General features: G+C 46.7%; 1 protein-coding gene across 6 annotated transcripts in view; it reads right to left on the bottom strand.

Moving 5' to 3' along the window:
- PTPRN2 (protein tyrosine phosphatase receptor type N2) overlaps window positions 1-25,386 on the bottom strand; it is a 1,009,611-nt gene that overhangs the window by 640,220 nt on the left and 344,005 nt on the right. For all 6 annotated transcript variants that reach the window (XM_064367217.1, XM_064367124.1, XM_064367043.1 and 3 more), the window contains 2 exons: window positions 16,953-17,055; window positions 4,550-4,718 (listed from right to left, as the gene is read on the bottom strand). In XM_064367217.1, coding sequence (XP_064223287.1) covers window positions 4,550-4,718; window positions 16,953-17,055 — 272 coding nt within the window. The remainder of the gene's footprint in view (window positions 1-4,549; window positions 4,719-16,952; window positions 17,056-25,386) is intronic.

Raw genomic sequence — 25,386 nt, 5'->3', positions numbered from 1 at the left:
GTAAAACTGTAAAATCCTAATGGGCAGAAAATAACTTTCCTTAACCGTTTCCTTAACCCAGCACCATTTCTTATATGTTAAATACATTTTTTAAACATTTCCAAAATAAATCAGCTAATTGCTGGCCTTGGTAAGTAATAAATTTCTGATTAAACCTCCTCAGTAACACAGAGTCGACAGGGAATTTATGGTGTTCCGCGTGATGAGTACAAGGATTGTGAACCCGTGCCATGTAGTCAATAAAACAAAAAGCTCTGCCACCTTAACAACGCAGAAGCCGTAAGGACGCCTTGATTTAGTGATCAATAAGCTCAATTAGTGTGGCAGAGCTTTGAGTTCGTTGATGTGATTTAAGAGAAGGAGCTTGATTTTATTCCCAGTGGCTTCTGTTAGGATGTAATCGGTGGGAAGGCCGTGAAAGACATTACGTTCAGGATATTTCTCCACGGAGAGTTTCACGCGGGATGATAGATACACAGAAAACAATGCTTCAGCAGAAAATCCACAGGAAGTTGACTGTACCTTGAAAGATTGTCAGTATATAAAGCTTAAATTTCCAATTAAAATATTTCATCAGCTAAGAGGGGACAGGAAGGGCAGCTGCGGCCGGATCCCCAAGTCCCTGTGTTTACGGGGCGGCGACGTCTGCACGGCAGCGCCGCAGCCTCGGGTCACACGCTCACTGCCGGCGCTGTCTTCAGCACTTGTCCGTTAGCGAGACGGCTAAGAGCTTTCTCCTCATTTAAACGCTGCACAGAAAAGAAAATGAGTTCTGGGTTTTCAGGCATTTTTTTAAATAGTGAGAAGTATCTATCTTAACAACGAAGAAAGACACCCAAGCCAAAATGTCAGCAAGTGCTCTTTTCCGAATAACCACTGGCTGCTGTGCTGACCGTCCGTGTGCTGGGATGACCACGGAACTCACTAATTCAAACCGGGACACCTTGGGGGGCGGAGGCTGACTCCCTCACAACGATGCTGAGGGACAGCAGAGACCAGCGTGCGAGGCCGACCGCCGTGTGTGGCAGCTCAAAAGTGACAGAGCCAAGCTTAAGGTGAGGCGGACCCTGGCTGCTGCTGGGGGGTATTTGACATGACCGGTGCCCACACCCTTTTCCCATTGCTATTTCTTCAAATGGAGAGCAGACCAGGTGGAGGCAGTGGTGGGAGATGCCCCTCTCCCACGCACCCAGCAGCCCTGGGGAGCGGCAGAGCCAGGGACGCACCCCAAGAGATCAGCCCCCAACGCCTCCATCACGAGCTCCCAACGGAAGGGATTCTAGCACACAGGCGGCTGCCACACTCGGCCCGTGTGTGGGGAAGGCTGCTCTGAGAGCACTCCTGGGCGTGTGTTGAGAACGCTGGAATCCTACTGCAGTAAGTCAGGACTGGAAAGCCTTCGATAAACGCGGCTGGTTAGAGTGACGAGGCCCGCAGAGCCACTGAGCGCCACAGAGGGTCCCAGGATTGCTGCACACTGCCAAGGAAGGCATCCTGTCTCCAGCAGGAGCTCGCTCTCCCCAGGAGCTGCTATGAGCCATCTCACGAGGCGTCACTATGATACCTCCCTATGGCTCAGCACAAACGGCTCCGTGTCCACCAAAGACCTTCACTCTCAGCCAGTTTCTGCAACTTGCTGCAGCTTGTTTGCGAGGTGTGGACGTGGCTGCTGCGAGGCCAGGGGAGCTCTGCAGGCTCTCGATTCACCTTCCAGGCAAATCCGTACTGTGCCTTTTTCCGCTAGCAAATTCCATTCTCACTCCGACTCTTTCGTGTTCGTGCAGGGGCCATTTAATAAAATAACTAAACCTGAAGGAGGAGCATGACGACGGGTTCACAATGGAACAACCGAGGCTCCCACCGAATGAAGCCAAATGCTGTTTGCAGCTGGTGGCCGCTCACTTCCCTGTCCGAGGCGCGTCGGGGAGCCTGCAAGGCCACGCTCCTGCCCTTCTCTCTGCAGTAGCCCATGGAGAGGGCCCTGGGACGTCAGTCCAGGTGAGCATGCCACCATCGAGTCAGTGGGAACAGACGGTAAACTGCTTCACAGAAACATGTCACCTGACTTCCTTTCACTCAAACTTCTCAGAGTTTCTGAAACTTTTAAAGACGCCCCCCGCCTTCCCTCGTATGTTACTAAAACCATCTCCGGGCTGATCATTCACTTCCAGGGCCTGGGGACGTGACGTGACAGCACCATTAGAGGGGCAGAAATCCACAGCAGCCGCAGAGCAGAGCACCGGGCCCCACAGCCCTTCTTATACAGACACAGCGGGGCGGAGGGGGACAAAGCAATGGTTTCAGAGCTGGAGGCGCTAAATTACCCACGTTCAAGAGGGCGGGAGAAATGCCAGTTTCCGCTGTGCAGGCTGAGACCTGCTCTGCGGTGCCCAAGGGGCGGTCGTGCGGAGGGAGCGTGTTTGCCAGCGACCTGGCGCCCTCGGATTCCCCTCATCAGAGTTGGAGACCTCCACTCAGACTCTCCACCTAATTTCCATTTCATTTTTAAAAGATCATTTTATCGACGGTAGTTATGGTTACAGCTTCACAACGCCTCTGGGGCCACTGCCCCTCATTCACAGCTGAGGACCCGGGCTGGGGGTACAGAAGCTGAGCAGCTCCCCGCAGCCCCAGAGCAGTGCGTGGAGGAGCCTCCGACCCAAGGCCAGAGCTGCGTGAAGTCCACCTTCTGCACTCACAAAATACAGCAGGATGTTCAGAGCACCACAGGTGCGTAGTTACTCTGTTAATGAATAAGAACTTTAAATTTAGCATTTTAAAATAGGCTTTAGGGCGTGTTTCTCAGGCCAACCCGTGGTCCTGATGGGAGGCAGGCCTGGCACAGGGTGGGGCTGAGATTGGCCTCTCAGCCTGAGCCTATCCCTAGAGGGAGACCCGTGGCCTGCACTTCCATGAGGGCTGAAGACCCTGCCCTCCACCATGAGGGGCGATTTCGACCAGCCAGAAAACAGTCCATGATCAGGAGAAACACAAACATGGCACAGGTGCCACTGAGCCCCCTGTGCAGCCTCTCACCTGTGACCTGAGGGTCTGGTGCCACGTGGCCGCCACGTGGGCCCTGGGCCAGCGTCAGGGCTCCGCCTGGCAGACATGGACAGCCTGGCTTCTGCATCCAAACGCTGTTGTGACATCCTCCTGAGCAGAGGCAAGGCCACAGCAAAGACGGCCGCCCAGGGGCTGACCTAGGGAACGCTCCAGAGAACCGTGGGGCCAAGGCCGGGCCTTCCCGGGCACCGCCTAAGACACAGCAGTGCCCCAGCCTCCTCGCCTGCCTGTGCCGAACATGCCCGCCTTGGGGTGCCGCCTTCTGTGGAAACTCACCCTGTGGATCCTACGCATAGAGCGAGGTTCCAGCGAGCCCTAAACCGGCCTGGGATCGAGCCTAGGGCCGCCCGTGTATCCTCTGGAAGGGCTGTAACCAGAGTTAACTGAAGCCATTTCAGTGGCTCAATGGCAGGAACATGATAGGAACTGGGCCCACCTGCTTCCCACACACATCCCAGGGCCACAGCTCCCGGTGAGACCCCGGTGGGACGCACGGTGTCCTCAGACTTTCCCGCCTCGCACCAGCACGGTGCCATCTTAGAAGGGAAAATGTGTCAAATCAGCCCTGATGTAGCTAATGTTCAGTGGGAAAGGAGTGTGTGAGCGCCGCCATCAAACTGCCAAGGCCCCAAGGGCCACCCTGGGCCTCCACGCCTGGCCCAAAGCGCCACCCCGGGAAGTCGGCACTGTCCCTCCCTGTTTCCAGGCACTGGGGACCCGTCAGCTCCGGCCTAACAAGTCGTCACAAAAATCATGCCTGCTTTTCCATTTAAAGAGCTCACTGACATTCCTGATTCCACTTCCTTAAAATGTCGAGTGGCCGTCGCCTACGGAAGGGTCTCTGCATGCGGGTCCTTGCAGCTCCCTCTGGCCCTGCACAAATGCTCCTGGGGTTCACCTCCCAGCCTGCCTGGGATCTGTGTGTCCAGGGTATCCACCTTGTGTTCCGGTGCCCAGACCTCGTGCCCACAGGCAGACGGAGTCCCTACGCTGCCCTGGGCTGCCCCAGGGGGGTTTGCTGGGAGTGGGAAGAGCTTTTTCCTTGGATGCAGTAGTGGCACCTGGTACCCCCGAATTCCAGCCACATTCATGGCCCCTCGGTCTCCCTCGATCGGGTTTCAGTGTCCACTGCTGGCTGGGTTCCTTCCCAAAGGGTAAAGAGAAGCGACTTATCTGCTCTACCTCCCTGGTATGCGCCTGCGGTTTAAATGATGGGCTTTCTGGAGTCACGACAGCTTGTCCCAAAAGAGATCCTAGAGAGCCTCACCCCAAGGACTAAATGTTCATGGTGGGGGTGGCTGGACTGGGAGCCGGTGTCGCTCTAAAGGACCCCAGGCACACCGAAGGCCTGTTCACAGGCTGCCCACTGGCCCAGGACACAGACGTGAAGCCGAGAGGAGCCAGCGGCCGAGGAGACAGGTCCAGGTACCCGCACCCTGGAGGAAAAGCCAACCCCGGCCGCGGGAGGAAGTGGAAGGGTCACCTCAGCAGAAGGTCTGTCCGGCACCGTCCGGGTCCTGGCGAGCGTGTCTGAGGCTGGGGCCTGGGACAGGGCCTCCAGGAAGGGCAGGTGGCGTCGGAGGGCCTTGGCCAGGGCAGCGCCGCCCTCCCGGCTGTACCTCCTCTCGCTGCCAATGCTGTGTTTTGAGGGCCTGAAAAGCAAAAGAAACCAGACATCAATAGCGTGTTTGCTGGTGCCCGGAGCTGCCCCCTCCCGTGGGGCGCCTGGGTGCATGCGAGGGGACCGGGAGCCAGGCTGGGCGGCCGGCCTGGCCTTGCTGCTCCGTCACCATGGGTCTGAACTTCTCCCGGACCCACGAGGATGGTTAACAGCACCTGCCTCATGGTTGTGGGGACGGACAAATGACCCCTCCTGAGAGCTGAGAAGCAAAAGTGGCACGTGGGAAACAGCTGCGGTGACACTGACAGGTCCCTGGAGAGACAGAGTCAGGACTCCGCACGGCCCACGTACAGTCCTGATGGAGGTCTGGGCATGGGGGAGGACACCTGTGGCCCCTGAGTCTACGCCCTGTGCTCCTTTACCCTCAGGAATGGCAGAAAGCTCGTCTGAGCCAGGGGCAGTGTCTCAGCCCAGGACACGATGGGCACGGCCTCCCTGCCTGCCCAGCTCACCCGCAGACACTGTGGCTGGCCTCGGTGGGCACCCAGCACTCAGCCACCCAGAGCTTTACAGCCCCATTTTTCACACATGACTAAAAGGGCCCAGAGCATCCTCCCAAATGAGAAAGAGAATTCCCACAGGAGACGCCTCCACCAGCCAGGATTAAGAACACCTACATGACTGCAGCCCCCCGCCCCCCGCAACACACACACACCTTCCAGCAAGTCCCTGTCTCAAAAAAAAGAGTCTGTGGCCGGGCACAGTGGCTCATGCCTGTAATCCCAGCACTTTGGGAGGCCAAGGCAGGCGTCTCACGAAGTCAGGATATCAAGACCATCCTGGCCAACAAGGTGAAACACTGTCTGTACTAAAAATACAAAAACATCAGCTGGGTGTGGTGGCACACGCTTGTAGTCCCAGCTACTTGGGAGGCTGAGGCAGGAGAATTGGTTGAACCCAGGAGGTGGAGATTGCAGTGAGCTGAGATCGCGCCACTGCACTCCAGCCTGGGCAACAGTTTGAGACTCCATCTCAAAAAAAAAAGTCGTGTGTGTGTGTCTGTGCGCGCGTGCACACACACACTCCATGCTTCTAATTAAATGCAAAGATTTCGTAGACACAGAGTTTAGACGCAGATTAAAGAGCTTTCGATTCTGATTAATTTTAGTTTTTACAATTGAGTGCCTCATTTATGTCTATAAAAGAACGGGCATCACTGTTAAAGAGATGGGCCAGTGTGGGGGCCCTTGCTGCCCAGCTCTGCTGCCCATGGACAAGGGCAGTGCCCTCCGTGAGCCTGCTGCTCCCAGCAACGCTGCCAAATCCATTTTCTCCCAAGAGCCATGTTCACCGATGACCCAGCACTTCAGGTCTGACTTCTGCTGCAGTGGACGGTCCAGACACCGCAGGCCACGGCGCCACGTCCACTGCCGCACAAGACTCAGGCCTCCTTCATCACAGGCTCTGCAGGTGCAGTCGGCTGCCACGTGCTTCTCCCAGGCCAGGCAGACGCTAGGTCTGAGCTGGAGGCAGGTACCTTCCTGACCGCAGGCCCTGGCTGCCTCAGAGCCCCAGGCACAGCTCCAACTTGGCCTTCTCAACACCTAACTAGATCGTCCTTAGGGCAAGAAGACAGAACTACAGCTAGTGTCTAAGAGTCACATTTAACGGACCACAGTGGCCTCCGAGAGACATCACAGCACTTAACATATGAAATAAGAGCCTTCAGTAGATCCTCGCATTTCTCCCTCCAGCTCCGACCCGGGTGTTGACGTGAATTCTGTAGACAGCTTTGATATCAACCTCGCAATGCCTTTTGTCATTTTTGTTTGAACAATCAACTTCTTTAAATGTGATTTAAGTGAAAGGAAAACACCGTGCTCTCTTCTCTCTCGGCCAGAAGGACGGCTCTGCCAGCCCTGGCCACGGAGCTCGGCTGGGGATGGCACCCTTCAGCGTCTGTATTTCTGAGGAAGCCATAATTTTACCTTTGTATTGGAAGGATACTTTCATGGAATATAGAATTCTGGGTTAATTTTTTTTCCTTTCAGTACTTTAAAAGTGCTTTCTACCCACTTCTGGCCCAGAGCACTCTCTAGGAGAAACCTGCAGGGGCCTTCCTTGTATCATCTCTCTATGAAATGCATCTTTTTCTCCCCTGACTGGTTGGCTTTTTACCACCGGTTTTGAGAAACAGATTGTGATATTTCTTGGTCTTCATGTTTCTTTTTTAGGGGGCTCATTGAGCTTTCTGGGTCTGTGAGTTTATCATTTTTACCATATTGAAATAATTTTGGTCATTATTTCTTCAAATGTTTTTTCTGTCCCTGTCTCTCCCACCTGGGAACTCCAGTTATACATCTATTTGGCCTCTTAGACGTGTCCCACAGCTCACTGGTGTGTGTGTGTGTGTGTGTTTTTAAATCATCCTTCCTCATTTCCTTACGGATAGTTCCTCCTGCTGTGTCTTCACGTTCACTAATATTTTCTACCATAGTGTCTAATCTGCTGTTCATTCTGCCCATGAACTTTTCCTATCTCCTGCTTATGGTGTCTGTGTGAGTTCTGTGTCTACACTGTTGAATTTGATAAGTTGCATTTTCCTGCTCCTTTTCATGCCAGATAATCCATGTCTATATATTCAAATTGTAACTTTTACCTCATTGGGTGATGGACATTTGCATTCCCATAAATATTATTTACCTTTGCTCTGGCATTCAGTTAAGTTGCTTGGGACCAGTTCAACCCTCTCGGGTCTTCTAAGACTTATTTGGCAGGAGCAGAGCAGTAATTCTCTATGAGAAATTACTCTCCACTACTGAGACAAGACTCTGTGGGCACTCTACCTGATTATCTGGAAATTACGAGGTTTGCAAGTCTGACAGGTGTGAACAGGCACCATGCCTCACCCTGTGAGTGTCAGATCCTGCTTGCTCTCATTTTTTTGGATGGTTCTTTTCCCTCATAGATACAAGATCATCGGTCATCTACCACATCCTCAGCAGTAGCTGAAAATCTCCAGGGCTCTCTGTGCGCCTCTTCTCTCTTACACTCTGACCCATGAACTCGAGCTGCCTTGGTTTCCCCAGACCTTTGTTTCTGTCTCATCAACTCTGGCAGTCCACTGAGCACCAAGGTCCCTGAGGCAGCTGGGGGTAAGTGTCGTCCCCTCCCAAAGTGGCCCTCCACCACGGGGGTCTGCCTCACCCACGTTTACACCCATCTCGGGAGGTCTGCATCCCACACTGGCCCCCAGCCCCTGAGGAGGGGTCATGGCTCCTGAGGCCTCTGTCATGACTACACTGAGTCCAACGTCTCCTTAGCCAAACCCGTCTCTTCACTTCCCTGTGAGGGGTCTTCTGAAGACCCTGCACTCAGACTTTAGGACCGCAGAGTCTGCTGTCCAGACACCCAACCAAGACGTGGGCACCCCCAGACCCTGTCTGCAGCCAGTGAGGATCCTGGAGGACTTGAGTCATCCAGTGCCCCTGACACCAGTGGAAAGGCAATGACAGATTTCTTCTTGAGAAATGCTCTGGGCCAGAAGACAGCAGAAAACATTTTTAAAGGTGTGAAAGAAAAAAATTGTTAACCCAGAATTCTATATCCTATGAAAATATCCTTCAAATACAAAGGTAGACTTATGGCTTTCTTAGAAATACAGACACTGACGGACATCATCACCAGCAGAGCTCCACAATGAGGGGTGTCAACAGCCCAGGCACCCTGGCAGGCACAGGAAGTAGGTATCACCCCATTTTACAGGTGAGGGCACTGAGGCCCGGCAGGTCAGTGGGTGACACTGTGACTCTGACTCAGGGGTCACTTTCTTCCCAGCCTAGGACCCAGGTCCAGCAGTACCCCACCAGCCTCATCGACACCTGCCACCCAGGGTAGGCGGGACAGCAGCTGGGTGTCAGCAGTCCACAGCGAGGACCCCTCACTGCCAGCATTGTTATCTGCCTGCCCTGACTTCCCAGGTCTAGAGACAGCATCTTTTTCACTACAGGCTGACCTAGATGCTGTACTTTAGCTGAATAATAAGTATGGTGCTTTATAAATTGAAATCACTTTCACTCTCATGGTGACAGGGAATTTAGCACTGACCACGTGGTGATCTCACCATGTGCGTATGTGTGTGTATGTGAGTGTGTGTGCACACACATGTCCATACACCCAAATGAATACACAGATGAACACATATACAGGCATGTCCCCCAAAACATTTTTCAAGTTAACATTGTCTTACTAGGACGCCTCCTGCTTTCTAATCCCCAGATTCCATAGAACAAAGCTGTCTTTCATGACAGTGTTTTCTTGGCTGACGTTTTATATGAAGTATACATAAACGTATGTGTGTGTGTGCAGATACATGTGCATACATGCACACACAGACAGTCCCCACTTACAGCAGCTCAACTTCATGATTCTGGATTTACGACGGTGCAGCCAGATGCATTCAGCAGAAATTGGTACTTTGAGCACCCATACGATCCCTGTTTTTCACTTGCAGCACAGTATTCAGTAAATCACATGAGATACTCAATGTCTTATTATGAAATAGGCTTGTGCTAGATGTTTTTGCCCAACTGTAGGCTGATGTAAGTTTTCTGAGCACGTTTAAGGTAGGCTGGGCTAAGCTATGACGTTTTGTTAGGTGTATTAAATGCATTTTCAACGTATTTACAATATGTTTCCAACTTAGAATGGGTTTATTAGGACAGAACCCCTCCTCATAGTCAAGAAGCACCTGTATACATCTGTATACATATATATGTATATACATGTATGTATGTGTACGTGTGCATGGGTATCTCCACATATGTGTATATACATGTACGTGTGTGTGCATGTGTATCTCCACATATATGCATATACATGTGTGTATGTGTGTGCAGGTGCATGTGTATCTCCACCTATATCTGTATATACATGTATGTATGCATGTATGTCTGCGTGTATCTCCACAAATATAAGTATATACATGTGCACGTGTGTGCATGTGTATCTCCATATATATGTATATGCATGTACATGTGTGTGCATGTGTATCTCCATATATATGTATATACACGTGTGTGTCTGCACATATACGTATATGCATGTACATGTGTGCACGTGTATCTCCACATATGTCTATACATGTACGTATGTGATGTGTGCATTTGTATCTTCACATAATTATATGCATGTGTGTGCATGTGTATCTCCACATATGTGTATATACATGTATGTGTGTGTGCATGTGTATCCATATATATGTATGTGCATGTGCGTATGTGTTTATACATGTGCATGTGTGCATATGTATCTCCACATATATGTATATACATGTACGTGTGTGTGCATGTGTATATCCACATATATGCATATACATGTGTGTATGTGTGTGCAGGTGCATGTGTATCTCCACCTATATCTGTATATACATGTATGTATGCATGTATGTGTGCGTGTATCTCCACAAATATAAGTATATACATGTGCACGTGTGTGCATGTGTATCTCCACATATACGTATATGCATGTACATGTGTGCATGTGTATCTCCACATGTGTATATACATGTGCATGTGTGTGCACACATGTATCTCCACGTGTATATGTATACATGTGTGTGCATGTGTATCCCCACATATATATGTATATGCATGTGCGTGTATCTCTACATATTTATGTATATGCATGTGCGTATGTGCGTGTGCATGTGTATCCCCACATATATATGTATATACATGTGTGCACATGTATCTCCACATACATATGTATATACATGTGCGTATGTGTGTGCGTGTGTATCTCCTTTCACAGACGTTGACGCTACATTCCGGAAAAAACCGTATTCAGAAAAAGTCTCGGTATGTCTCCAAACACAGCGCTGCAGCTTCAGCCAACAGCCTGAGGGAGGTGCAGCTCAGACGTTGCAGGAGCTGAGTGAGGCAGTATTACGGCAAATAGAACACACACCTTGCTAAGAACAATTTCCACTTCTGGGTATCGGGAAGAAGTGTCTTCTATCCAAACACGACCACCTGGTACTTGCATATGGGTCTTTACTATGATTTAGAAACACTTTAGGAAATACACGGGGGTTTGGGTGGATGCGGAACTCATTACAAACTCCCCACATGCAGAATGGAATCAGTTTCCAGGTTCTGTTTCCATGTAGGATGTTGATTTTCAAGAACAGATCACTCACATTAGGCATGTGATCCTGCATGGGGCTTATTAAAAGATCCCCTTATATCTGCTTGATGATCTCAACTGATAAACCCACCAAGTTTTTATTCCTAGTGCCTTTTTGCATTACTTCCTTCTGACACTGCTGATAAAGACATACCTGAGACTGGGTAATTTATAAAGCAGAGGTTTAACTGACTCACAGTTCAGCATGACGGGGGAGGCCTCAGGAAACTTACAATCACAGCAGAAGGGGAAGCACACACACCTTTCTTCACAAGCGGCAGGAGAGAGAAGTGCAAGGAGCAAAGGGAAAGAGCCCCTTATAAACCATCAGACCGCGTGAGAACAGCTCGGAAGAAACCATCCCCATGATTCAGGGACGCACTGGGTCCCTCCCACACCACGTGCGGATTATGAGAACTACAATTCGAGATGAAAGTTGGGCGGGGTCACAGCCGAACCATATCGCTTTTCAGGTTACACCGGCACAGACGTAACAGGTGTATAACTCGTCAAGGCCTTCACGGTTCTGTGCACCTCAGATCATGGCTGTGCTTTCCTTGGCCATGTTTTAATGGATGACGTTTCATGTTCTACACTGTCTCCTGAGATGAACTGCCTCATGTGAGTGAGGAGCGCCAGCTACCATGTGGCTGGCCCGTGGTGGATTCCGGTTCAGCTGCGAAGTTCAGAATGCTCTGAGCACACATGGAGCGGAGAAGCCAGGTAACATTCTTGGTTAGTGTAGCTACCTATGCAAGAATTCAAAAGCATGGGTAGATGACACATTCTGTCCTCCTTCACCATCGTTTATTCAACAAATGTTGGCCCAGGGTCCATCTGGTGAAGGGCCCCGGCAGGCACCAGGGAGCCTGGTTAGAAGCAGCTCCGGGGATGGGGAGGGAGGACGCTGAAAGCCTACAAGGCTCCTTATCACACGGCAGGAATCAGAACATGAGGGTCCCTTTAACGAGGAATGAAACAAATCCATTACTTCAAAATCACTTGAAAACCTAGAAGCAATGGCCACAAATTAAATCTAAAATAAGAAACAAAATTATAAATACTGAAGAAGATGAAGGCAAACAAGCCACAATCCACATACGAGAAGAGCGGGCCCCACAGAGGAAGCGTCCCCCTGCTGCAATAACCCACCCTCCGCCCTGCTCCAAGGGACTTTGGAAATGCCACTGGATCTTACAAAAGCTGAGTTTCAAACAGAAACAGTCCCAAAGGTCAGCTTCTGAAGATAGCCATGGATTAATCAGGGAACAGAAACAAAGAGGAAGCAGGAAAGGCCCTGCTCATCTAGAAAATGGAATCCCAGACAACAAGCATTAAGAGAGATGCAGGCACCACTCAAACAGCAACCTGTCAGTGACGGGCGTGGAGGACAGGCTGGCGCAGCCCTTGCGTGGGAAGCAGAGCCTCGGCGCCTGGGAAGGAAAGGATGGCAACCCCCACAGGGAAGTTCACAGAAGTACCGTTTTTATCTGAGAAATTTCAGTAAGTCACAGTATAAATAAGGACATGTTGATTTAAAGTAATACAATTGATACTTAAATTTTTACCTAATTACACATCGCATATATACATATATATATAAATTATAAACTATAAAATTCTATATCCTGCAAATAGTATATTCAAATATCTTTTTCAAACACCCATTGGAAATGAAGTATGGTATCAATTAGGCCAAAGAAAACCTCAAAATTACCAAGGAGTAAAAGTTGAACGGTCACATTCCGACTGCAATGCAGTAGAATTAGATACTAATTTAAAGTTTAAAAACCACACATAAATGAGAACGTTTACGTGTGGTTTTTACAGTGGGAAAGCGCACCAAACACTTATTGTTTCAAAAGGATATAAAATGACAATTACAGATAATTTAGAACAAACGCCAAATTCATCAAAGTTACAGAATGATGTTAAAATTATGCTCAAAGGCAAATTAATAGATATATGTGGTTTCATTATTTTTAAAAATGAATAAATAACATAAATAAAAAGTTTTACTCCAGAAGTTTTATTTAAAAATAAGAATAGCAAAAAAAAGAAACTCTAAGAGATAATTCTTTTTAAAAATCAAGTTAAAAGGGTGAAATATATATATATATATATATATATATATATATATATATATATATTATTTTTTTTTTTTTTGAGACAGGGTCTCACTCTGTCTCCCAGGCTAGAGTGCTGTGTGTGATCACGACTCACTGCAGCCTGAATCCCTGGGGCTCAGGTGAGCGTCTCTCTCAGCCTCCCGAGTAGCGAGGCACCGCCACACCCAGCTAAAGAAAAAAGTAAGTTTACAATGGCAAAGGAATGTAACTACACATGTGCTGAGTAATTTTAAAAAGCGTAATAGTGAGAAGCTCTGATTTTTGTCTTTTCTTGCCCAAATTCCTATCTAAGAGCCTGCGGAGTCGTGCCTTACAAACCATAAATTCTCATCAGATGGGTTTTATTTGACCCTATATAACATGACTTACTTTCCAATCTGACTCTGGCAGAACATTATAAGACAAGGAAAAACCTCAAAATATTTAACCCTAAAATATATTTCCTTGAGATACCTTGAAACTGCCCGCAAAGTCTCCTGCGGGAAAGGTCCACATTCCAAAGGAATTCCCTTCTGCCTTTGTTTCCTTCCTTCCCAGATCTAGGAGATAATCAACTAAGAGCCAGGCACCCTTTTAGGCCCAATAAGAAGCACCTTGGCCGGGCATGGTGGCTCACGCCTGTAATCTCAGCCCTTTGGGAGGCCGGGGAGAGAGGATCACCAGGTCAGGGAGATCGAGACCGTCCCGGCCAACATGGTGAAACTCCATCTCGACTAAAATACAAACAGCCGGGTGTGGTGGCGTGGGCCTGTAGTCCCAGCTACTTGGGAGGCTGAGGCAGGGGACTCGCTTGAACCCTGGAGGCGGAGGTTGCAGTGAGCCGAGATCGCACCATTGCACTCCAGCCTGGCAACAGAGCAAGACTCCGTCTCAAAAAAAAAAGAAGCATGTTACAACCTGCTCTCTCTGAAGTCTGCTATCTGAGAGCTTCCGCTGCACAATAAAACTTGGTCTCCACAATCCTTTATCTTAACCTAAACATTTCCTTTCTATTGATCCAAGGTCTTCAGATAAACTCAACCAATTCTCAATGAGAAAATATTCGACTTCATCTGTAGCCTGGAAGCCCCTGCTTTGAGTTGTCCCATCTTTCTGAACCAAACCAATGTATTTCTGAAATGCATTTGATTGACGTATCATACCTCCCTAAAATATATAAAACCAAGCTGTGCCCCGACCACCTTGGTCCATATTCTCAGGATCTCCTGAGGGCTGTCACTCACGTTTGGCTCAGAATAAATCTCTAAAGATATTTTACAGAGTTTGACTCTTTTCATCAACAAGAGGACAGCATCTGCTACGCTGCATCCACAAATGTGGAAATCTCTATTAAAGGATAGCTTTTAAACACCCCCACATCACACAAAAGCGTAGGCATATTTTACCAATAATCTTGGAAGACAATGAAAATGCTCTATAAATGAAGAGCGTGCGTAAAGAATATACTAGAAAGTAGATCATTTCAATGGCAAAGAGCTTTTCCAGAAATTTTAGGAAAAAAGGAAAAACGATCCCATTTCCACGAGGATGAGAATGTTGTGGGCAACTGCTGGGAAGACGACGTGCCACGCCGTTTCCCATTCTCTCCGGGACAGGCCTCGTGGGATCCTCCTCCGTGGATGTCAGAGAGCGGCATGAGGAAGGCGCGAGGCACAGGAAGCCCTGGGTCAGCAGGAGGGACAGCGTGAGAGGGGGTGACTGTCCCCAGGCATTCATGCTCGGGTGTGGGGAGGAGCTGGGGGACGTGCCCAGACTCCTCTGCTCTCCACGCTGGGTGCAGCTTGTTCCAAACCCACCAAAGCCACAGGACCTGATGGAGCCCACAGCCTGGCGCCCAACCCAGGGCAGTGGAGGGCGCAGGGAGGAAAGGAGTCTGGAGAATATCCAGCCAGCTCCTCCCGAAACAGGCCTGTGTTTGGGCACAGGGATAATGAGTCCTGTCTAGGTTCAACATTCACAAAGAAAGAATTTAGAAATCCAACCTAAAGAATGGTGAGAGCACTCTGATTTTATTTGCAGCCATAGCTAGTGCCATCTATCACAGAATGATGAAAATACTTTTACAAAATATAATATATGAAAAGTTACTAGCCTTAAATATAAAGAATCTATAATAAAAGGAACAAACAGAAAAATACAAAAACTTATTTTTATACAAAGACCATATACAGGAAATTCACAAAGAAAATTTCAATCTCTGCTGGGTGCAGTGGTTCACGCGTGTAATCCCAGCACTTTGGGAGGCCGAGATGGGAGAATCACGAGGTCTGGAGTTCGAGAGCAGCCTGGCCAACACGGTGAAACCCCATCTCTACTAAAAATACAAAAATTAGCAAAGCGTGGTGGTGTGTGCCTGTAATCCCAGCTACTCGGGAGCCGAGGCAGGAGAATCACTTGAACCCGGGAGGTGGAGGCTGTACTGAGCTGAGATTGTGCCACAGCACTCCAGTCTGGGGGACGAAGCGAGACTCCACCTCAAAAAAAACCAGAAAATTCCAATCTCAGAGCATATGGATTTTAAACTTTCAATCTCACTTGTAATTCATAAAACAAAGATAACATGCCATTTTTCATAATAAAGCTGGCACTGTCTTAACTAATAAAAACTGGCGGTTTTTTAAATGACCACATTTAACGTTGTTCAGAGGCGCAATGCGGGCGCCTCCCCAGGGCTGTTGCCGAGTTTGACTTCCCAGAGGCGGGTCCTCCCTGGATTCTTCTCTCAGTGACGCCACTTTCCTCCCGTGATTGGCAGCTTCTGTTTGTCCCCATCTGTACCCCCAGAATGAAGGGGAGCCATCCCTTGCTTGGCTTCCTAGTTCTCCCAGCCTCTGTTCTTTGCCTTTTTTGGGCCGTCCAACCATCCCTATACTTGATGGGGTTCGAGGTCACTGGGGCAGTGCACCCCAGTTCCCGCAGTGGAATTTAGACAGGAGTATAAGGAGTTTGAGCACATCCAGAATGAAACTGGAAATTCCACACAGCTCACCTTGGTGAGCTTGTCTCATCTCCTACTGAAAAGTCTTACAGACCATCACAGCACATCCGCTTTGATGCAGGAGGCACTAAAGGTGGCTGCACCAGGCACAAGGTGCACACAGACGCGGCCCCTGCCCTCAGCATGCGCCATGAGCTGGGGGACGGCCGCCAGTTCTCACATGTTCTCGCTCTTTCTATCCTGCAGGAACACGGAAATGACCTTCATGCTGACTTAGCTGCTTTCTCCATCAGACGGACGCGGGCATGAAAGCAGGTATCTCAGTTCTGTGTTACTGGAATCTTTCTAACTAAAGACTATGGCTCTAAAACTGTCTGTCAGGGGAAAACGGACTTTTCAACTAAGCCTTTAGGAAAGGTCATTTTCATGTTTTTTTTAAACATGAAAAATAGCACAATGGCTCAGGAGTCTAACAATGCCAGCTTTCTTACTGTGGTTTGTCTTTAGACTAATTTTTTTAACCTCCTTATGTCTCAATTTCCTCACTTTCAAGAATGGGTGTGACATTAGTAATTACCATATAGTTTGAGTACAAAATAAGATAATAAGAAACAATATATTTAGCTCAGTAAAGGTTGCTATGCTCTGGGAACGGACAATAAAGACTTTCATGATTTAATTTTGCTTTTTGTCTAAAGCAAAAATAATTTCTTATTGAGAAATGAGAATTCTCGGCTTCTCTGCTTTCGACCAAGGCCTTGAAGATGCAGGAGTTTTCTAAGTGTCTCATGGAAAAATAAAGAACCCCGGGCATGTCTCAGTGAAAACAGCACGTCCCTGGAGGGTCACCCCAGTATCTCTTTCTCTCACGGGAACCAACCTTTTCCTTACAGACATCCTAACTTTCTGAAATGTCTGTACCAGAAACATTAAAACAAACAGACAAACGGTAAGCGCGATGGCTACGGGCTGTGCCCCGGGGCAAGGAGGAGCAGGCTACGCCCACACTTACCCGGCTGGGCTGGACACTTCGGGACGCCGCAGGTAGGTTTTGGGGAGGTTTGCAAGTTCCTGGGCCATCACGTACTGAGTATAGTCATCCTGCCACGTGAAACCTGGGGACAAAAGTTGCAAAAACTGTGTTATCACTTTGGAAGTTTAGCCAAAGCTCTTGCTTCAGTCTCATAAGTAGTTGCATTTCAGCATCAAGTTGAGGGTCCCATCAGCAAAGTAAGGCTCCCTCTCACTGCAGTTTCTCCTTATAGGAATTCCAGCTTTCTGAAACTTCTAGGCCAAATAGAAAACTGATGCTCTGCTACATTTTTAAAAAAAGGCTTGGGTGAGAGTGGAGAAAGGTGGCCACATAGAAGCCTCCCGATCTTCCTCCCTGTAGGAACACCAAATTGTCCACACAGAAGAGCACCTTCCTAAGAACCACACTTCAGGTGATGGTCACAGTACCTGGTTTTAACTCCCTATCAATGAAGGAGGCGCTGGAGAGGGCAGGAAGATAGCTGTGAATTGCGACGTCACCACTCCCCCACCCCCCCGCGGTGGCGGTGTGCCAGAGACAGGGAGCTTGTGCGCTGGGGGTGAGAGCACAGTGATGGTGGGACTTTGTGCCGGAACTCAGTGCTGCCCCGTCAGAGTCACAACTACACCAGGCAGAACCCAACCAGTGCCCATGGAGGCAACATTTAGACCAGCCCTAGACAGAGGGGCACCCATCCCCGTATTCAGAATCTGAGTTCTGACAAGCCCCACCGTGGGCTAAAGTGCTCTGGGGTCCTAAATGAACTTGAAGGCTGCCTCAGATGCAAAGGCTACAATTCCCGGGCAATTCCTGGTGCTGTGCGTGGCCTGCAGCCACTGGACTTGGGGTGCACACAACCTAGTGGGGTACCAGAGGGAGCAGCTACGGGGCTGTCACCCTCCCTCAGCCCTAGGCAGCACAGCTCACAGCTCTAAAAGAGACTCCTTCCTTCCACTTGAGGAGAGGAGAGGGAGGCGTAAAGAGGACTTTCTCTTACAGCTTGGTTAACTCCTCAGCCAAAGTAGGCCAGAGCTCTAAGCAGAGTCATGAGGCCCCATTCCAAGCCCGGCCTCCCAGAGGACATTCCTAGACACACCCTGGGCCACATGAAAATCCACTGCCTTGAGGGGAAGGTCCCAGTACTGGAAGGATTCATCATCTGCTGACCGCAGAGCCCTTGGGCCGTGAATAATCCGCAGTGGTACCCAGGCAGTACACTTGGGCCTTGGGTGAGACTCAGAGGTGTCCCGGCTTCAGGTCTGACCCAGTACAGTCCCAGAGGTGGTGGCCACAGAGGTGCCTGTGCTCCCCGCTCCCAGCCCTCGGAAGCTCAGGACAGAGAGAGAGACTCTGTTTGTTTGGGAGAAAGTAAGAGAAAAAAAGCAAAAGGCTGCCTGGTAATCCACAAAAGTCTTCTGGATCGTATCCAGGACTACCAAGGTGTACTTCTGTGAGTCTGCAGGAGCCAGGAAATTGCCGGGCTTTGAGTGCCCTGTGATGCAGATATGGCTGCAGGGATTAAAACCTTAGATCACAACACCAACGTCCCTTTAGATACCTCGAACACCTTCCCAAGAAGGATGAGAACACAGATTTTAGAGAATCCAATAAGTATCTAACTCAGACACCAACAAACGTGCAAAAGCATCAGGACCATCGAGGAAAACATGACCTCAGCAAATGAACTAAATGCGGCCCCAGGGACCAATCCTGGAGGGTTAGGCATAGGTGACCTTTCAGACAAAGAATTCGGCCGGGCGCGGTGGCTCACGCCTGTAATCCCAGCACTTTGGGAGGCCGAGGCGGGTGGATCGCGAGGTCAAGAGATCGAGACCACCTGGTCAACATGGTGAAACCCCGTCTCTACTAAAAATACAAAAAATTAGCTGGGCATGGTGGCGCATGCCTGTTATCTCAGCTACTCAGGAGGCTGAGGCAGGAGAATCGCCTGAACCCAGGAGGCAGAGGTTGCAGTGAGCCGAGATCGCGCCATTGCACTCCAGCCGGGGTAACAAGAGCAAAACGCCGTCTCAAAACAAAAAAAAAAAGAGTGATAATGAGCAGTAAGAAATCACCTGAAGGTACAGAACTCATTGGTGGTAGTAAGTACGCAGGAAAGCACAGACTATCCTAACACTGTAACTGTGGTGCAGAAACTACTCGGATCTGGAGTGAAAAGACTAAACGATGATCAAAAATGATCCCTACAACGACCTTTCCAGACACAGACAGTAGTCCAGCCAGATAGAAACAGAAACAACGAAACGCTAAAGTAGCTGAAGCCACAGTGGAGAGTTGTTACTAGTTTTCTCTGTGCCGCTTTGTGGTTCATGCAATCAATGTCAAGTTGCCATCCATTTAAGATAATGGGTTATAAGATTTTATTTGCAAGCCTTATTGTAACTTCAAATCAAAAAATATAGAACAGATACACAAAAAAATAAAACGCAGAAAATTAAAACCACCACCAAAGAAAATCGCCTTCACTTAAAAAAAAAAAACAGTAAGGAAAGAAATCAGAAAGAAAAGGCCACAAAAGAATCAGAAAACGAGTAACAAAATGGCAAGGGTAAGCTCTTCCCTATCAATAATAACACTGAGTGCACAGGGACTAAACCCCCGATCAAAAGACACAGACCGGGCAAATGGATGCTTCGTAAAAAGACCCAGGCATCTGTTGCCTACGAGAAATACACTTCACCTATGAAGACAAACAGAGACTAAAAATAAAGGGATCGAAAAAGACAGTCCAGGCAATGGAAACCAAAGAAGAGCAATAGTAGCTGCACTTATACAAGACAAAATAGATTTCGAGACAAAACTACCAAAAGAGACGAACACGGTCATAATGAGAAAGGAGTGAATTAAGCAAGAGGACATAACGATTGTGAATATCTATGTCCCCAACCCGACACTGGAGCATTCAGATACAGAAAACGAATTTTATCAGAGTTAAAGCGACAGACAGACCCCAATACAGTAACAGCTGAAGACGTCCACCTGCCACTTTCGGCACCGAACAGATGATCTAGAGAGAAATTCGACAAAGAACATCAGCCAAGCCGCGCTAGTGACCAAGTGGACCTAACTGACGTTTACAGAACATTTCGTTCAGTGGCTGTGGAACCTGCATTCTTCTCCTCAACGCAAGAATAATTCTCAAGAATAGACCATGCATTACGGCAACAAAACACATCTTTAAAAATTCAAAAACAAACTGAAATTATATCAAGCAATTTCTCTGACCACAACAGAATAAAACTAGAAATCAATAACTGGGAAAATTTTGGAGGCTATACAAACACATGGAAATTAAACAACATTATCCTGAACGACCAGTGGGTCAATGAAGAAATTAAGAAGAAAATTTAGAGATTTCTTGAAACAAATAATTATGCAAACACAACATACCAAAACCTGTGGGATGCAGCGAACGTAGTACTAAGAGGAGAGTTTATAGCTACAAACACCTACATCAGAAAGGAGAAAACCCTCAAACGATCTAATGGTGCATCTTACAGAACTGGACAAGCAAGAGCAAACCAAACCCAAAATTAGTGGAAAAAAAGAAATAAAAAGATCAGCGCAGAAATAACTGAAGTTGGAACAAAGAAAACAATACAAAAGATCAAAGAAACAAAACGTTGGTTTCTGAAAAGATAAACGAAATTGACAGACCTTTATCAAGACTAAGAAAAGACAAGACCCAAATAAATAAAATCAGAGATGAAAAAGGAGACATTACCACTAACACTGCAGAAATTCAAAGGCTCGTTAGAGGCTACGATGAGGAACTGTGTGCCAGTAAGTTAGAGCTCCCAGAAGAAATGGATAAATTCCTAGACGCCTAGAACCTGCCAAGGCTGAACCACGAAGAAATCCAAAACCCGAACAGATCGATAACAAGGAATGAGCTTGAAGCCATAACACGGTCTCCAAGCAAAGAAAAGCCTGGGCCTTGATCACTTCACTGCTGAATTTTACCAAACATTTAAAGAAGAACCTTACTCAAACTATGCCAAAAAAAAAAAAAAATAGAGGAGGAGGAAATACTTCCAAATTCTTTCCATGAAGCCAGTATTACCCTAATACCTAAACCAAAGACACATTAAAAAAAAAAAAAAAACTACAGGCCAATATCCCCAATGAACATTAAGGCACAAATCAGCAACGATGAATAAATGGTGCTGGGAAACTGGAAAACCACACGCAGAAGAATGAAACTAGACTCCTGTCTCTTGTCATACATAAAAGTCGCCTAAAAATGGATTAAAGACAGAATTCTAAGACCTGAGATTATGAAATGACTACAAGAAAACACTGGGAAAATACCCCAGGACATTGCACTGTGCAAAGATTTCTTTAGTAATACCCCACGAGCACAGGCCACCCAAGCAAAACTGGAGAGACGGGATCACATCAGGTTAAAACGCCTCCACACAGCCAGGGAACAAGCAGCAAAGCGAAGGGACAACCCACAGAGCAGGAGAAAACGTTCGCTAAGTGTTCATCTGATAAGGGATTAATAACCAAATATAGAAAAAGCTCAAACGACTCTGCAGAGAAAACAAACTTGATCATCTGATTTAAAATAGGCAAACAGACATAGATCTGAATAGACATTTCTCAAAAAAAGACACTCGAATGGCAAGCAGGTATATGAAAAGGTGCTTAGCATCACTGATCAGAGAAATGCAAATCAGAGCTGCAATGAGCCATCAACTCACCCTAGTTAGAATGGCTTTTATCCAAAAGACAGGCCATAACAAAGGCTGACGAGGATATAGAGAACAGGGAGCCTTCACACACGCTGTTGGTGGAACTGTAACTTAGTAAATCGGTTTGGAGCTTCCCTGAAAAGCTGAAAATAGAGCTGTAATACAATACAGCAATCCCACTGCTAGGTTTACACCCAAACAAAGGTAGTCAGTGTATCCGATAGATGTCTGCGCCCCCACGTTCATGCAGCACTGTTAACAATAGCGAACATTTGGAAGCAACCTAAATGTCCATCAACAGATGAATGGATTTTTAAAGATCTGGTACCCGCACACTGTGGAGTACTATTCAGCCATGAAGAGTGAGATTCTGTCATACGCAACAACATGGCTGGAACTGAAGTCATTATGTTCAGTAAAATAAGCCAGACACAGAAAGACAAACTTGGCATGTTCTCAACTAGTTGTGGGAGCTAAAAACTAAAACAACCGAACCTATAGAGATAGACAGTAGAACAATGGTTACCAGAAGAAAGGAACCATTGTCACTGAGAAGGAAATTGGGGTGGGGAGGGCGAGTGCGGATGGTTAATGAGTACAAAAATACAGTTAAGTAGAATGAATAAGACCTAGTACTTGATAGCACAACAGGGCAACTACAGTCAACAATAATTTATTGTACATTGAAAAATAACTAAAAGAGTATAACTGGATTATGAAAGGATAAATACTTGAGGCGATGAATATCCCATTTACCCTGATGTGGTTATTATGCGTTGTTTGCCTGTATCAAAATATCCCATGTTCTCCATAAATATATACACCTGTGTACCCACAAAAATTAAAAATTAAAAAAATAGAGAGATTTAATGGGTGCTGACTATGGCTGGACAGCAAGGAGCCTTATATCAAATACCAGTTTAGTTAGAGGACAGATTTTTGTCCACTATGAAAGATGAAAACGTTTCTCCATGGAAATACTGTGGTCACAGCAAAGATATTCCTCCCCACAGTGAGCACGTAGTACTCACCACTCACCCACTCCTCCACCTGCCCACCACCACATCTTGGGTATTTTGTTCTTCCCAACAAAATCTTAAAAGACAGCAACTGGAATAGAATAAGGGGTATTGTTACTGTGAAAGCAATTATCATGGGGCTTAATGTACTGTATCAGGGAGCCAATTACATTATATTTATACTCAAATGTTATGACAAAGAGCTTTATAACAAGGGTGAAGTAGTTATGAAGGCAAAATCCATGTGATTATGCATTAATTACATGCACTGTGGATCACATGATAATTATGCTCAGAATTACCAAATAACTCTCCAGAATAATTATTATGCAATTTGTACATTTTAGATCTTATGGTAACACTTTAGCACTTAGAACTACCCCATGCAATTATCCATAATTATCTAATCACTAAATATCATGTAATTACAGAGATATATTTTTATGCCCTGCACAAAAACACATTACCAAAATCTTCAAATCAGAATGGCTGTGTGTGTGTGTGTGTGTGTGTGTGTGTGTGTGTGTGGCATAGGAAGTCCAGAACATAAGAACCACATATTCTGGATGGATTTAAAAGAAGAGCTCAATAGATACAAGCTATCTTCATAAACGCACAAATATTTTTTCACATGCAAATCTAGATTTTTAAAAATGTTATAGATGGCAAGATTAAAGCAATTGCCATATTTCTAAATCTCAAAAGCCTAAATGGCATTACCCAAAGTGAAAAATGATAGGAAAATTCACCATTAGGATGGCCTCCAACGTGTCTAAGCCACTCCAGCTGTAATATATCACTTAGAGAATAGGTCGCTGCAGAGAACAGGCCCCACACTCACTGTTATCCGATTTAGGATTAGATGTACTTAACAATAAACAAGTCTATCCCATTTGCCAAAGCAACTTAGAAACACCCACTACGAAATGTACTTTTGTTTATATCATTATTTCTGATTCATTCTCAGGAGTATCCTCAATTGAAAGCACATTTTCAATGTTAGTATGATTCCTATTATTATGGATTTAGAAAATGAGCATATTTCAACCATGCCATTCCTAAAAAGGATTAATAGTAATATTTATCAGGAAACAGAAAATCAATAACACAAAAAGAACCTTTCATGAAAAAATCATTTTTGAATTTAACTTAAATTTAACAATTTTATCTTAAAAGCATGTAAGTCTGAGTTACGTCAACTTTGGGATCTATGACGAGGGCTCAGTCCTTCCAGAACAACAGATGGCCAGCTACTCAGATCATCTGTACTGGGCAGTCTGAGAGAACCCTGCATACCTCAGCCCAGCCATCTCAGCCTTCCTGGAAGTGAGAAAAGACCGTGCTCTTAGATATAGAAAAGGAATGAAACAATGCATAGATATGGGAGTTCAGGCATTTCCTAAGAACGTCTGTTCACGGCATGTCTTGGAGAAAATATAACCCTGGGAGGAAGAAATCCACTTCCAGAGATGACATACTTCTTCCCGCTAAGTACAACTAAAATCTCTGAATGTACATAAAACAAGCATAAGACTCTGCAGGATGGTAATAAGAAGGCAGGTCAGAGAGGGACACGATGGTGGATTCCCTGAGTTTTCTTTTTGCCACATGTACCTCAGACTTGGAGTTAAAAAGGCCAGCAACCTAGAAACACCAATGTGTATATACACACACACACACAAAACAATTAAAGCAGCCTCTCTCTAGTCAAGGAGTCAGGAAAGAATCAACTCAGCAAGACAGAAAAATACTAGATATTACCAGCTCTACTCACAGAAAAACAGTATAGCCTCTCCCTACCCATGCCAACAAAGTCCAAGTGGGGGTCTAGGCTTCCTCCCTCATGAGGCTGTAATCAGGCCTCCCCCAGCCCCACCAGGTAGTGTCAAAAAGGACAAGTAGCGATCCAGAACTTTCACCTCCATTAGGCTGTAACTACCACAACCCCTACATGTCACTGGAGACCATCTGAGGAGCTGAAACTCGACCCCTCCCTCAGGTAGCAACAGAGGCCTCCTGGGGAATCTTCCATCTCCACCTGTTAGTTACAAGGAATCACCATCACCACTCCTTACCCTCAGAACAGCAGTGTCCAAAAACAGACAGTTAAAATGCAAGGTTTAAATGAGATCCAGAGTCATGGCATGAAACAAAAATGTCCAGATTTCAACAGAAAATAACTGGTCATACAAAGAACAAAGAAGATCACAAACCAAATAGAAAAGAGACAATCCACAGAAACTAACATCGAATGACCGAGATGTTAACATTGCCCGAGACAGATTTTGAAGTGGCGATGATAAAAATGCTTCAGGGAGCAATTATGAACACACCTGAAACAAATGAAAAAGTAGGATGTCTCAAAAAATAGATGATATAAATAAAAGCCAAATGGAAATATTATTACTGAAAGATACAATAACCAAAATAAACAACTCAGTGGACGTAGGTAACAGAAGGATGCAGAGACAGAGGAAACAATCAGTGAACTGAGGATAAATCAGAAGAAACTTCTCCATGTCAACGACACAGAGAAAAGAGTAAAAAATAAAATAAAAAATAAAGCTGCAGCAATTGTGGGGCTATAACCAAAGATATAATATTCATGCTATCAGAGTTTCAAAGAGAGAAAGAAGACAGGAAGAAAGGTCTGAAAAGGTACCCAAAAAATAATGG

The sequence above is a fragment of the Aotus nancymaae genome, unplaced genomic scaffold (assembly GCF_030222135.1).
Source record: "Aotus nancymaae isolate 86718 unplaced genomic scaffold, 86718_ANA_hifiasm-v0.15.2.pri h1tg000002l, whole genome shotgun sequence".
Taxonomy (NCBI): domain Eukaryota; kingdom Metazoa; phylum Chordata; class Mammalia; order Primates; family Aotidae; genus Aotus; species Aotus nancymaae.
The sequence above is the reverse complement of the archived record's forward strand: the minus strand, read 5'-3'. Positions and strand labels throughout refer to the sequence as shown.